Source organism: Chrysochloris asiatica, unplaced genomic scaffold (assembly GCF_000296735.1).
Source record: "Chrysochloris asiatica unplaced genomic scaffold, ChrAsi1.0 scaffold00103, whole genome shotgun sequence".
Lineage (NCBI taxonomy): Eukaryota > Metazoa > Chordata > Mammalia > Afrosoricida > Chrysochloridae > Chrysochloris > Chrysochloris asiatica.
Genome location: NW_006408621.1, coordinates 3,769,446 through 3,784,408, shown reverse-complemented (window position 1 = coordinate 3,784,408; position 14,963 = coordinate 3,769,446). Strand labels below are relative to the sequence as shown.

General features: G+C 38.9%; 1 protein-coding gene across 2 annotated transcripts in view; it reads left to right on the top strand.

Annotated features, from left to right (window-relative positions):
• The window catches only part of MYL12B (myosin, light chain 12B, regulatory), a 28,345-nt gene extending 13,665 nt beyond the window's left edge, over nt 1-14,680 (top strand). The window contains exons 2-4 of one of the 2 annotated variants that reach the window (XM_006867268.1): nt 4,451-4,650; nt 9,058-9,219; nt 14,260-14,680. In XM_006867268.1, coding sequence (XP_006867330.1) covers nt 4,467-4,650; nt 9,058-9,219; nt 14,260-14,432 — 519 coding nt within the window. In that variant the 5' untranslated portion in view covers nt 4,451-4,466 and the 3' untranslated portion in view covers nt 14,433-14,680. Of the gene's footprint in view, nt 1-4,450; nt 4,651-9,057; nt 9,220-14,259 lie in introns of those variants that run through there. The other variant, XM_006867269.1, reaches the window with a different exon arrangement.
• The last annotated feature ends 283 nt before the right edge of the window (nt 14,681-14,963 follow it).

Sequence of the window (14,963 nt, the reverse complement as noted above, 5' to 3'; positions counted from 1 at the left end):
GGGCAGCTGTGAAGATTGAATAAGGTTTCGGATTGGAAAATTAATTCTCTGTTGTCTGTGAGTTTTCAGAGGTTATATGGAGAGTCCTGGCATGACGCTGTGGATTAATGCACCAGACTGCAAAGCCATTTGAACTGCAAGGTCGGTGGTTCCAGCTTACTAGCTGCTCCTTGGAAACCCTATACAGGGTCGCTATGGGTCAGAACTGACTTCGACGTCACAACAACAACAATGTAATTAGTAAAGAGTTGAACTCCAGATTTTCTAATTATAAAACTGATAGTATTTTTATTACTTAAAACTAAAAATGAAAAACGTCTATTTTATTTTATATTTGGATTTTTGGTGGCTTTCAGTAGAGTGTTGGCAGCATGAATCAAAAAATGATTGGGTGTCAGGCTTGGTTTTCTAGAGAAGCAAAACCAGTGAAACTTATATGTAAGCAAAACTTATATATATCTATATATAATATATATACTAAGTTTATTATCAAGGAGCTCTGGTAGCGTAGTGGTTACAAATCGGGCTGTGAACCTTAAGGTCAGCGGTTCGAAACTACCAGCTGCTTCGCGGGAGAAAGATGAGGCTTTCTACTCCTGTAAGGATTTACACCCTCGGAAACCCTGTACAGGGTCGCTATGGGTCGGAACCGACTCAATGGCACTTAACAACAACAACAGCAAGTTTATTATCAGAGAAATGCCTTACAATTGCAGTGCCCCAAATCCCTGGCAGAAGAGAGAGAGAACCCCTTTCCTGTGTGTCCATTATATTGGGAGCAGGCCACAGCCCCGAGGAAACATCCTTTCAGTTGATGGGCTGCTCGTAGCCCATCATCATAGAGTTACCTCTGCCTGTATTAGGTTTCATTACTGTGGGAATAAGCACATCCCAACTGCTAAAACTCTGGAAATCTGGCCTAGTCAAGATGACCCAGAACCTTAACCATTACAGTGGGGAATGAGGAAGTGGAGACAGTTGAATATTAGACTATTCTAAAAGTTAGGTAAAGGAAATAGGGGTGTAGCTAGAAGAGGGCACAAGATTGAGGAATAGGTTCTGATGATGATGATTTAAAAAAAAAGACATCTTTATGCCATGCGCTGACCATACTAGTATTTTTTGCATATGTTATTTAATTCTCACTCGAACTGAAACAGACATCTTGCTTTACTGATAAAAAACAAGTTAGGTTATATTGCTAACAAAGTGTAGGTAATAATAGTCCTGGTGTGGCGCTGTGAGTTAATGCACCAGATTGCAAAGTCATTTGAACTACAAGTTCGGTGGTTCAAGCTCACCAGCGGCTCCTTGGAAACCCTATACAGGGTCACTATGGGTCAGAACCAACATGACAGCACTTAACAACAACAACAACAACTGGACTCATGTGAGAATTAAATGGGCAATCCTTAAAAGCATAGGAGACCAACTTTGGAGCCTTACTCAGCCCCATACCTTCATAGCAGTGCTAGGCATATGGTAAACACTCAGTAAATGCTAGCTGTTACAATATATTTTAAAATTCATTCCCATCAAATGAAAATTGGTCCCAGGAATTTTTTAAAAATTATTTTTTTAATTGCTCTTTGTTGTTGGGACTATACACAGAACATCATACATGAATTTAAATTTCTACATGTAAACTTCAGGGACTGTGATGACATTCTTGGAGTTGTGCAGCCATTCTCGTATTTTCTGAGTTGTTTCTCCCCATTCACATAAACTCACTGCCACCTACAGTTCCTGTCTCATCTTTGGGTTGCTGTTGTCAATTTGATCCCATGTAGGAAGCTTTTTTAAAGGCCATAATTCTCAAGGTAGATATTTTATTATTGGTTTTATTATTGTTAATTTGTTTCTTTTATTAGCTAACTTGGTTTTAAGAAGACTTCAGAGGGTATTTTGGCTTAAGGGCAATAGTTTCAGTAGCTCATCTAGCCTGTATGGTTCCAGAATGTCTCGATTATATGCGATTTTGAAAGTTTATTCTGTATTTCCTCCCTTTTGATCAGAATTCTTTGATACAGTCTTTGATCAAGCTTTTCAGAGTGATAGCCAGGCACCATCCAGTTCTGGTCTCATGGCAGAGGACAGTTGTTCATGGAGGTAATTAGCCAAATAGTCTATATACTCCTGTTCTTGACTCTCCTTTTTCCTCTGTTAATCCAGGTGAATAGAGACCAATTATTGCTCCTTGGCTGCTTGCCTTTTAAGATTCCAGGCACCTGTGCAACAAACTAGAAGGCAAAACAGAAGTACTGTGGCACTTTAGGGCAAGCTCTGGACCACAAGTCAGTTTGAACTACAAGGTTGGCAGTTCAAACTCACCAACTGCTCTTTGGAAAGCCTGTACAGATCACTATGAGTGAGAACTGATTCCGTGGCACTTAACAACAACAACAAGTACATTACTAGCCTAGTTAGCTGGAATAGCTTATGAAACCATGACCCTAAACCTCTAAACCAAGAAACCAAATCCCATGAGATACTTGGTTTTATGTAAGCAACCTTAACTTTTTTACTCTTTTTAATTTATTTTTGTGATTGTTGTAAATATATCTACCACAGAACTTTTTGCAGGTGTACAACGTATTGACTGCAATTACATTAATTAATTATGCAACTCTACCGTTAATCAATGTGATTTTTATAGCGCCATGACCTCAACTCAGTACTCCATAGCAATGGTTCCCCTTTTCCTCTCCCTCTTCCCTGATGACCGCTAGTAAACCCCAGCCTCGGTACATTTGCCTATTTTTATGTTTTTCTATAAATGAGATCATACATTATCTGTCCTTTTGTGATTGACTTATTTCACTTATAGTGTAATGTCTTTCCATCCAGTTATCTTACTGGTTGATTTATAATTCTATTATATATATATAGATATAGATATATACCACTTTTGTTTATCCATATATAACAAAAGTGGATGGGAAGTTAGGTTGCGTCTACCTTTCATCTCTTGTGAATAATACTGCAGTGAACACTGGTGTACAAGCACCTGCTTGAGGCTCTGCTTTCAAAGAGTCTTGGGTATATGCCTAGGAGTGAAGTCTGCTGCGTCATGTGGTAGTTCTAGTTTCAGGTTTTTTGAGGAACTGTCATCATTTTCTATAAGAACTATACCATTTTGTATTCCCACCAACAATGGATAACAGTTTCATTTTCCCCACATCCTTACCAACATTTGTTATTTTCTGGGTTTTGTTTCTGTTTTTAATCTTCACTATCTAGTGGGAGGGAAATAGTATCTTGCTGTGGTTTTGCTTTGCATGTCTCTGAGTATCTTTTCATGTGTCTGTTGGTCATTTGAATATCCTTTTTGGTGACATGTATACGCAAGCCCTTTGCCTAGTCTATGATTGGATTATTTGTCTTTTTCTTGTCAAAGTTGCATATATATTTTGGTTCATATAGTCTTATTGAACATATATGGTCTGAAGATATTCTCCCAATTGGTAGCTCGTTGTTTCACTTTTTAATGTAAAAAGTTTTTTGTTAAACAAAACTTTTAAAATTTTATGATCTAGTTTTCTGTTTTGTATTTTGCTGTTTGTGCTTTTGTTATTATGTTGTTCATTGATGACGAGTCGGTTCTGACCCATAGTGACACTATATAGGGCTTCTGAGGAGCGTCTGGTGAGTTTGAACCGCCAATCTTGTGGTTGAGTAATTACCCGACAGCGGCACACGCAGGGTTCTATAATATTATAGTTGATAATAAATTATTAAAGCCCACATCCAACAGCATTATGCCTGTATCATATTCTAAGAGTTTTGTAGTTTTAGTTTTTACATTTAGGTCCTTAAGGTATTTGAATTTGTTTTTGTGTATTGTATGAGGCATGGATCCTGTTTCAGTTTTCTGCATATAGAAATATTGTTTTCCCAACAGCGTTTATTGAAGACACTTGTCTTTCCCCATTGAATGCACTTTGCACGCTTCTCAAAAATTAGTTGACCATGGATGTGTAGGTTTACTTCTAAACTCTCAATTTTATTTCATTGATCTGTGTGTCAGTTGTTAACCAGAAGTAATATCTTCATTACTGTAGCTGTATATTTTTAAATCAGAAAGTGTGAATATTTTTTCAAAAGTGCTTTCCCTACCCCCAGCCACTTAACTGGTACACTGAATGGAATTTAGATACAAACCTATTTAATTAAAATAATGATTCAACATTAAGATGTTTTTATTCATTAATGTTATGTATGTCGTTGTTATTAAGTGCTGTCAAGTTGGTTCCAACCTCTGGAGACCCTGTATAGGGTTTCTAAGGAGCAGCTGGTGAACTTGAACTGCCAACCTTGTGGTTCAAACCCATTTTGCAGTCCAGAGCATTATTCCACATCACCTCACCATGATTCCAACTTTATATATAATGCAGTCTTTTTTGCTTTGTGTTTTATGTGTTTTCTTTTGCTTTTTTCTTCTTAATTCTAGAATTTAAACAGCCACCATGTCGAGCAAAAAGGCAAAGACCAAGACCACCAAGAAGCGCCCTCAGCGCGCAACATCCAATGTGTTTGCCATGTTTGACCAGTCACAGATTCAGGAGTTTAAAGAGGCCTTCAACATGATTGATCAGAATAGAGACGGCTTCATCGACAAGGAAGATCTGCATGATATGCTTGCTTCTCTTGGTAAACTTTTGTAGTCTTTATATGCCTACTTCCCCAAAATAGTAATTCATCTCCCTAAGACTCATGTTTTGTGTGTTATAAATATTCCTTTTTGTTTCAAAGGGTCTATTGAGAGATTTCTGGGTGTAGGTTGCCGTATTGGAGCTTACCTGGTCAGTCATAAGATGGGATACACTTCCAGGATTGGGGGCCTGGTGGGTGCCGTGGCCAGGGAGCCATACATTCCTGTTAGGTAGAACCCACCGTCTATCTCTGTCTGCTCCTGTAAAGATTGACAGTCTCACAGACCCTGGATGGGGTCCTATGAGGCAGATTGACTCGATGACAAGGGTACTCAGTACGTAAAAAGCCAGGGGTGTCTAGATATAGCAATGTACCAGAATCTCAAACAAAAAGTATCGGTAATACAGTTTGATGTGTGCTTTCAAGTCAGTTTTGGCTCATTGCGACCTTTTATAGGGTTTCTGAGAGTGGCTGATGTATTTGAACTGCCAATTTGCAGTTAGCAATCCAGTGTTTATCCTACAGCACTCATCCCCAGGGCTTAATTGGGGGTGGTGGTGGTTATGTGTAATGGAGCCCGTTCTTACTCATAGTAACCCTGCGTAGGGTTTCCGAGGTTGTAAATCTTTATGGGAGCAGAAAGCCTCATCTTTCTCTCGCAGAACAACTGGTAGTTTGGAACCCGACTTGTAACCACTACTGTACCAGAGCTCTTTAGGATTTAATATAGCATATAATATAATATGGTTAATAATAAAGACTTGGTGGTGGTGGTGGTTGTGTGCTGTGGAGTCGGTTCTGACTCCTAGTGACCCTGTACAGGGTTTCTGAGGCTGTAAATCTTTATGGGAGCAGAAAGCCTCATCTTTCTCCCATGGAATGGCTGGTAATTTCGAACTGCTGACCTTGAGGTTAGCAGCCTGATTTGTAACTACTATGCTACTTGTTATTAAGTGCCGTCAAGTTGATTCCGACCCGTAGTGACCCTGTATAGGGTTTCCAAGGAGCGGCTGGTGAGCTTGAACTGCCAACCTGGCAGTTCAACATTAGAGCTCTTTTAATGAAGACTAGGTGACGGCAAGGAAGGTAGTGTAGTGGTTACGAATTGGGCTGTGAACCTCAAGGTCAGCAGTTCGAAACTACCAGCTGTTCAGCAGGAGAAAGATGAGGCTTTCTGCTCCTGTAAAGATTTATAGCCTCAGAAACCCTGTACAGGGTCACTATGGGTCGGAACCGACTCCACGGCACCTAACCACCAACCACCACCAGGTGATGGCCATGAGTGGTAATGGGTGTCTCCGGGGAGGAATGGCAGTTTTATTGGAAAGGGAACAAAAGGGAGGAACATAAATAATTTTATTTATGATAAAACAAAATAGAAACATAGAGAATTTAAACCTCCATTTGTTATTTTAGCTGAAAGTTCAGTGGTTTAAACTTAGCAGCTGTTCCATAGGAGAAAGCTATGGCAGTCCACTTCCATATAGACACCAGTATAACAGCTCTACACTGTATATAGGTCACTGTCTCAGTTCTCTAGTGGTGCTGTAGTCGAAATACCACAGCTCCATGGCTTTAGCAAACAGACGTTTGGTCTCTCACAGTTTAGAAGATGACAAGTGCGAATTCAGGGTTCCTGCTTTATGTCTGTACTGTAGGAAGGTCATCTCCTTTCAGTACTTGTGAGCTTGGCATTCCATGGAGGTCTCTGTATGTCTTGGCATCTGCCTCCCCCTGGGTCTAGGAGATTCTCAGTGTAGAGACCATGATTCAAAAGAATGCGTTCTCTTCCTAGCTCTTCTTTCTTGGTAATAATCCCTCTTTCTTGGCTCACTTCTCTCCCTCCTTTTATCTCCTAGAAAGGTGATGCAGGGCACACCCTAGGGCCACTTCCCTTACGTTGGATCAGGCCTGTGCTGCATCCCACCCTAATAATCCCCTTACAACTAACTGGCTGATCACATCATGGAGGATGAATGAATGCAGCGTTACCTAACTGCCAAATCACTGAGAAACTCGACCCAGTCAAGTGGACACATGTTTTTTTGAGGGATGCCAATTCAATCCATGACTCTTGCTATGAATCTGAAACGACTTGACAATAACTAGTTTTTATTCTTTTGTTTTGTTGGTATTTTTTTTTTTTTTTTTTTTTGTATCTTAAGAGGAAGGAAGTGAGGGAGAGAGGAACTCACAAGGTTCTACATCCTCTGCCCAGAACCAGCACTGATTTTACAGCTGGGAATAAAGCAATGACAAGCAAAGTAGCCCTTAATTGGTCAAAGCAAGCAAGGCTCTGCCTATGGGAATGTGCTTGGATAATTAACCAGAAAGGGCTACTTGAAGGCCAGAGGGCAGAGAGAGAGGGAATTCTGTTGTTTTGTTTTTAGTATCTACAAAACTATTCCTTGCATTTATTCTTTTACCCCTAACATGTTATTTTTTGAAATTTCAAGCATACAGAATGTGAGGAGAACAATATAAATGAACACCCCTACATACACACGTCACCTAAACCCACCAGTTGCTAGCATTTTGCAGCACGCACTTTAGTTAGTATGAAAGTAGAATCACAATATTATAGATTGTATCCCAGTGTTTTCACATTTGGAATAATGTACTAAGTGTACTCTTTTGGGAAAATCACCACAAGAGGACCATTGTGGGATTTTGCTGAGTATTTAGTTTCAAAGATTGAATACTCAGGCCTATACCCTGCTTATTGAGTATTTATTGAATCAGCAGTGGTTATTGAAAAGAGACCTACTTTGGTGATGTTCTGTTTGGGGGAAATCTCATACCTTCTCAAATATTTTTAAAATCCACAAACTATAAGGGGCTACCATTATTTTTCAGTTCCATTTTTCCATAAGTGTTTGAAGCCCACTGATGTATTGGACACCTTGAGGGAGTCCATAGAGGCTTAGCCTAAACCAATTCATTTTGAATGCCTGTGTCTTTTTGGTACCCTAGGGTTCTTATGATGCCTTGTTGTTGAGTGTCACTGAGTGGTTTCTCATAGAGACCTAATATAGGGTTTCTTAGGCTCTGAAATTTTTGTGAGAGCCGAAAACCTTATCTTTTTCCTGCAGAGTGGCTGGTGGGCTCAAACTGGCAACTTTTTGGTTCTCAGTCCAGTGCATAGTCTACAGAACCACCACACTCACTTAGGGTCACCCTTTACCCCCAGAAATTGATACAAAAGAGTGAGGTCAACTCTGAAGGTTGAAAAATAAATCACTTTAGCTACTTTTACTTATTCAGTGAATGTTGTTTGGGGCTAATGTTTGTGTTATATCTTGAATAGGTGTAATGATGTAGGATTATGTAATACAGTGAAATAAATGCCAATTTGATATTTAAATTTTACTTAGATTTCCAGGATTAAAATTTATATGTAAACTGTGAATTCTAGATTTGACTGTCAAGCTATATTTAGCTCCTAAGTGGGTGTGATATTGAGATGTTCCCTTAGATATGAATATCTAACTTCAGATGTTCTTTCCATGTAGAGTCATACAGATTCATGCTGGAAGGCCCCATTAGAGATACCAGGTTCTATCATGACATTTTACAGATAAAACAAGCAAACCTTAGCACATTGCCACTTCGTCTCAGATTACAGAGCCAGGGACAGATCTGAGATGAAACCCAGGATTCCAGACCTTTAGTTTCGTTCTGCGTTTACCACACCATGTGGGCTCCCAAGTAACCCAGAGCAAGAGCGTGCTCCTTCTTACTGTGGCCCTGTCTTCCTCTCCCAGGGGAAGAGTCAGCATAGTTCCCTCACCAGTGTACTAGGAGAGGGAGGTGGGCTCTCAGAGCTCAGATGAACGTTTCTCATTTCTGTCAATCCTGAATACGATTATTCAGTGACATGAAACACCTTTGGGATATTTGTCTGGCAACGTATTCATATCTATAACACTGTTTAAAATAAGCTCCCAATTTTAAACCCACCTAGTAGTTTTTAACCTAAATGGCCAATTTATAAATAATATTTTGAAACAATAAGAAAAAGGAATATTTCTATTTTCTAAATAACTAATGTTGAAATAACCCCTGCGCTGGACTTTAGTGTTATCAACATTCAAGATAATAATACAGCATTGCCTGATTCATAATTTCAAGTATTGTTTTTTAATGAAAAATAGTGAAGGGAAAGTATCAGTGAGTAAGTACATTCACCTAAGTCCAGACTGTGTGTGTATGGTGTTGCTTTAAGGATCTTAAAAGTTGCCAAAAACTGAGTTTTTAAAAATGTTTTTAATGCAAACATTTGAAAAACTCGTTTCTAGTAGTGGTGATGTAACCTCTAAACACAATCGTTGGGTAGCATAACAACAGCAAAATGTTTATTGAATTAGTTCTACATCTTGAACTGTTAAACTTGAATTTGTATAGGGAAGAATCCAACTGATTCTTACCTCGATGCCATGATGAATGAGGCTCCAGGCCCCATCAATTTCACCATGTTCCTTACGATGTTTGGGGAGAAGCTAAATGGGACCGATCCGGAAGATGTCATCAGAAATGCTTTTGCTTGCTTTGATGAAGAAGCAACAGGTGAGTGCTATTGCTTCTGTTAGTCTTTTCCAGAGAGTAAATATGGCATTTTTTAGGAAATAAAAAAATAAATGTCAAGATAAAAATGTTCCTAAAAGAGTAAATAAAGGCTTATTTACAATAGGATGGTATGACCTGGGAATGCCTATGGCACAGATACATGTGTCAAAAAATTAGCCGGGTTGTATTATTAATCTTTGAATTTCATTCTGAACTTTTGAAAGCAGAAAGGAGAATTATTTTCTGTTAAGTCGTATTTCTTAGACAATGAAAACTATTTCTTCACGAGATTTAAATCTCACTAAAAAGCAACTAACATGAAAAATTAAAATCTTAGTATTTTTGTGTTATTATTAATACACCAAAGGAGAAAGTTAAGGAGTCCTCGTGGCACTGTGGGACAAACACTACGCTGCTAACCAAAATGTTGGCAGTTTAAACCTATCAGTCGCTCCACGGGAGAAAGATTTCTGCTTCCATAAAGATTTATAACCTCGGAATCACGATACAGTCCCTATGAGTTGGAACTGCCTCAGTGTTAGTGGGATTGGGTTTTTGTTATGGATAATGCAAAGATATGAAGCACCAACCGTCTCTCACCACAGTATTCTCTACTCAGCTGGATTTGACAATTCATTGCAATGGCCACACATAACTCAGACACTGCGCCAACAGTTACGGGGTTTATTAGGGACGCTAGCAGTTTTGGGTTACAGGATTGGATAATGCTCAGGGCACAGCTTTCCAGTCAGCTGCTGAAAAATGCCCACAGGACACACCTCTCCATCATACGCCTTAACTTGACAGCGTTCAGCTCTAGCTCCGTGGGGCAGCAAACCGAGCTCCCGCCTGGAACCATGCCACTCTACAAGGTAGCTTCTGGCCCAGAGTCACTCAGCGTTACTTGCTGGGTGGGCTGGGCAGCCCATTGCTCTGTCTTGACTTCAGGCTTTTGGTTCTGCTGCTGCTCCTCTCTGCTCCTCCCCTGTCACAGCTTTCTGCCTGAGCCACGTGGGTTCAATGTGCAGGGATCTCAGGCCCAGAGAACATGTTCCACTCCTGGCTCTTCCTCGTTGATGGTAGTGAGATTCCCCTCTTCCCTGTTTCTGAGAGGGCTCGTTTTAAACCTACATTAGAGTTCCACATTTTCCACAATTAACAATGAATTTTATTAACATCCACAGCTGAATCATGTTCATCCATCAGTATCTTCTTACACCTTCTCTTATCCAGACCCAGTGCGGATAGTTCCCTCTCGACTGTACTGGAGAGGGAGCTGGGCTTTCAGAACTGAGATGAGCAGTTCTCATTTCAAGCAATCCTGAATAAGATTATTCAGTGACATGAGTAAACAATACTAATAGGTATTCGTCTGGCAACTGATTAGTACTATATCACTATGCAAAATAAGCTCCCAATTCTACACCCACCTAGTAGTTTTAACCTAAATGGCCAACTTAGAGATATAATTTTGAAACAGTAGGAAAAATGAACATTTCGATTTTCTAAATAATAGTATTCAAACAACCCCTGTGATAAACTAGTGTTATCAACATTAATTGGAGTTACAGATTCAGACTAAAAGAGACATTGATAACTACACCACAGAGACGACATATTTTAAATTGGGTAAAGCCTAGGATAGGAGCTCTGATAGTATAGTGGATTACGACTTGGACTGCTAACTGCAGAGTCAGCAGTTTGAATCTACCAGCCGCTCCTCTGGAGAAAGATGATGCTTTCTGCTCCCATAAAGATTTACTGCCTCAGACACCCTATATGGGGTTGGTATGATTTGGAACCAACTTCACCAAAGCCTACATAGGAGTTCCTAAGTGATGCAAATGGTTAATAAGGATTAGACTACTAACTAAAAGGTTGGCAGTTCAAGCCCACCTAAAGGTGCCTCAAAGTAAGGCCTAGGAATCTGCTTCTGAAAAGTTACAACCTTGAAACCCCTGTAGAGTACAGTTCTACTCTACAAACCTGGGGGTCTGCGTAAAATAGACTCAAATCAATGGCAACCACCAAAGCCAAGATAGTCACCTTTCTCATTTTTCTCTTTCTTTGTTCAACCTTATTGCTTTGATTTTCCTGTATGAACCCTCTATTCAGCCCCCATATCACCTCCTCAGAGATACCTTGCTTTTTCCCTCCTGCTTTCCATCTTGGCCTTCTTTAACTGCACCTAGTCCTTCATGCACATTTGATCTGGGCATCTGGTGCAGTGTTGAGATGGTAAGTGAGGCAGTGTGCCAGTCTGCCTCATCACTTACAGAGATTGGGAACAACATGTCAAGCAGTGGCCAAAGCACGGTTCATAGATTATCCTATGTAATCTTCACTGCAACCCTAGAAAGTAGGTATTATGATTATTTCCATTTGACAAATAGGGAAACTGGGGCTGGAGACATGAAGTTAGTTGTGCAAAGTGACTTTGTTAGTAAGTGGTGAAACAAGGATTCATATCCAGGCTGACTCAGGCACTAAACTTTACTGCCTCTGAGAGCAGGCCTTTGGACATTAACCTCAACCACCTAGTCCCTTTTCCTCAAGTGAGAATTCCTCAAGTCCCTGTTGTGTATTCTACTCATCTATTCATATTATTTATGCACATGTCTCATCACTTCTTCTAGGACATACATTTCTCAAGAGCAGAGCCCTCTTACTCCCCATATGCCTAGCTAGCTCAGTATCCTGATATATAGCATTCCCTAAATAAATATTTATTATATGAATAAATTAATATTCTCAAGGATTTGTACCAAAATATTCAAATAATCATATTTAAAAATTTGTCATGTCTTTTCAAAAGATGTCATTTAGAATAAAATTTTAATAAAAATATAAATAATATTATGTATACTGGCTTTTTTATGAATCCCTGAGTGTCAAAAATGGTTAGGCATTCAACTACTAGCCATAAGATTGGCAGGTCCAGCCTACCCAAAGAAACCTCCAAAGATAAAGCCAAAAGATCTGCTTCTGAAAAGTAACAGCCTTGAGAGCTATGGGGCAGACTTACTCTGCACACAAGGCCCTGCCAGGAGTCCGAATCACTGCAATGGCTACTAACAACAGCAATGCTTATTTTCCTTATAGTATAAATTGAGTTTAAAGTTAAGCTTGTTGAATTATTAACTTTACTGTTGACTGTTCCTATTTCTGAGCCAGTTTGAATTAATCATAAAGTAAATACAGAAGTTGATATTACTAACTAAAATGTGCCATGCTTGTCAGAGCTGTCTTTCAGACTTGTTTTTAAATACTGTGTTGTATGAAGTCTTTAACCTTGTTTTCAGAATTATCAACTCTAATTTCTAGATAATACTGCCAGCTGGTATCATTTCACTTTACTTCCTATTCTACAGACACTTATCACATGCTGTTGGCAGCTACTTATTCTAAACTAACTATGTTTGCTGACTTTCAATGTAACATTTTTATTTTACAGAAGTCTTTCTCAATACTTATTGAATTATCTACTCAGGAATTCTTAGAATTTGGGGTTCTCAGTGATTTGAGGTGGGATGTAAGTCTAAAAGTAATCAGTCTCGTAAGGTAAAATCTACTTAAAATGATAACTTTTCGTATATATCAGATAAAGTAGGGATTGTTGTTGTTTATAGTATGAGCTTTCTGTATTTTAATCAGTCTAAAAGCCATTTTTCAGTTTTAATAATATATTTTATTTAAATCCATTACATCCAAATATCATTTTCACATATAATCAACAATGAAATTAATGATATATTTTACAATCTTTCTTTTAATATTATATCTTCAAAGTCTGGTGTGTGTGTTGTCTGCTGCATAGCTCAGTTTGCATGGGCCAGATTTCAAGTGTCCAGGCATTACTTCACAAGGGCTGCAAAATGGGGATATTTATTCCTATAATTTCTTCTTCTTTTACTGGCTGCAATTCTTCTATAAAAACGTTCTTCATCAGCTACAATTTGTATAGAAAAGACACGATAAGTGCTCAATTCTGTCACTTTTGCACTAGTTTTCAGAATACTGTATTGGCAGCTACCAGACTCCAAAAATGATATAAGACTTTGCTTGTTTCTTTGCTTTTAGTATCATTATAGACACATGGATTAAAATAGGAGTTTCAGATTTGCATCTGTTTCAGCACATGGTAGACTTACTCTTTGTGACTCTTTAAATATTGTCTCTTTGTTTGGTGAGGTCCTAGCAAACTGGTCTCTGTCCTGGAGACCCAGCATTCGGAGTGTTGACAATGTGCTTTCTTGGAGGGGTTGGTGGTGGCTGTGTGCTGTCAAATCAGTGCTGATTCAGTAGTGACCTTAGTGGGTAGGGTTTCAGACGCTTTATAGGAGCAGAAAGTCTCTTCTTTCACTCCCGGAGCAACTAGTAGACTCCAATTGTTGACCATTCAGGTGTCGTGGTTGCATTCTTCACCACTATATTCTTAGAGCGGATGGTAAGTAGAGCCAGGTGAACAAGTGAAGTTCAGGGTGGGAGGATCATGCATGTTTTGTTTTAGGTTTTCTAATTATTAAAACAATATGAGGGGCTTCAGAAAGTTTGTGGAAAAAGACCTTATCTTCCAATTCTATTTTCTCTGTGAACTTTTTGAAGCCTCTTCATACAGCACTTAAAAAAAGAAAAAGAAAGGAGTTGCTGTTAATTGCAGACTAGTAGGTTCCAACTCATAGTGACCCTGTATAGGGTTTCTGAGGAGCAGCTGGTGGGTTTGAACCATTAACCTTGAGTAACCTTGTGGTTTGCAGTCCAGTGCTTATCCTACAGTGCCACACCAGGAAGGGTTTTTTCCTCTAGAAAAACAGTTGCTTTTTTAAAAAAGTTTAGTGATAAAGCTTACAGAGCTAATCTAGTATTAATAAAGGGCTCTAGAAGTCATTAGGAAATGATACAGTGATGTGTTGCCTTAGTTGGCTTTTTTTTTGTTCCTATCAATATAAATGTTCTGAAATACTATGTAAGGCTGCCCTGCTTTAGAAATGAACTGGCAAAGTGCTCGGAAAGTAGTTCCTGCTTTCTGTTACCTTCCAGGCACCATTCAGGAAGATTACCTGCGGGAGCTGCTGACTACCATGGGAGATCGGTTTACGGAGGAGGAAGTAGATGAGCTGTACAGAGAAGCACCTATTGACAAAAAGGGGAATTTCAATTACATTGAGTTCACGCGCATCCTTAAACATGGAGCAAAAGACAAGGATGATTGAACGAACTTAAGCTAAAACCTTCCAGTTACCTTGTCTTACTCTATTTTATTTCCAACACACTTTCCCCTCACCCTCATAGGACTCATTGCATGCACTTAGCGTCACAGCTTTGCCCTTTTTTGGATGTATTTATTCCAGACCTTTCTGCCACTTAGCACCTTGTATAATCAGGTTGGGAATGGGAATAAAGTTGTAAATTGTATTGAAAAAGAGATTATGAATAAAAATCAACAAATGTGAAATCCCAGGAAAATATATCCGTATTTCTGGTTTTGCTGGATTTTTACATTTTTATATAATAAAAGTGCTATTTTGAAATAAAGATTATGCTGCCTCAAATGGAATATAATGACAAGTTAAATAAATGAGTGGAAGTTGGGGGTAGTCCTTTTTATTTTTTTCCCAGGTTTTCTGCTTCTTATACTTTGGATTTTATGCTAAAATAGATTTTGTGTTTTTCATACCTCTAGTAACTCAGGTGTTTCAATTATTGGGTGATAAATATAAAATGTGTCTGAGGAAGCAGATGTT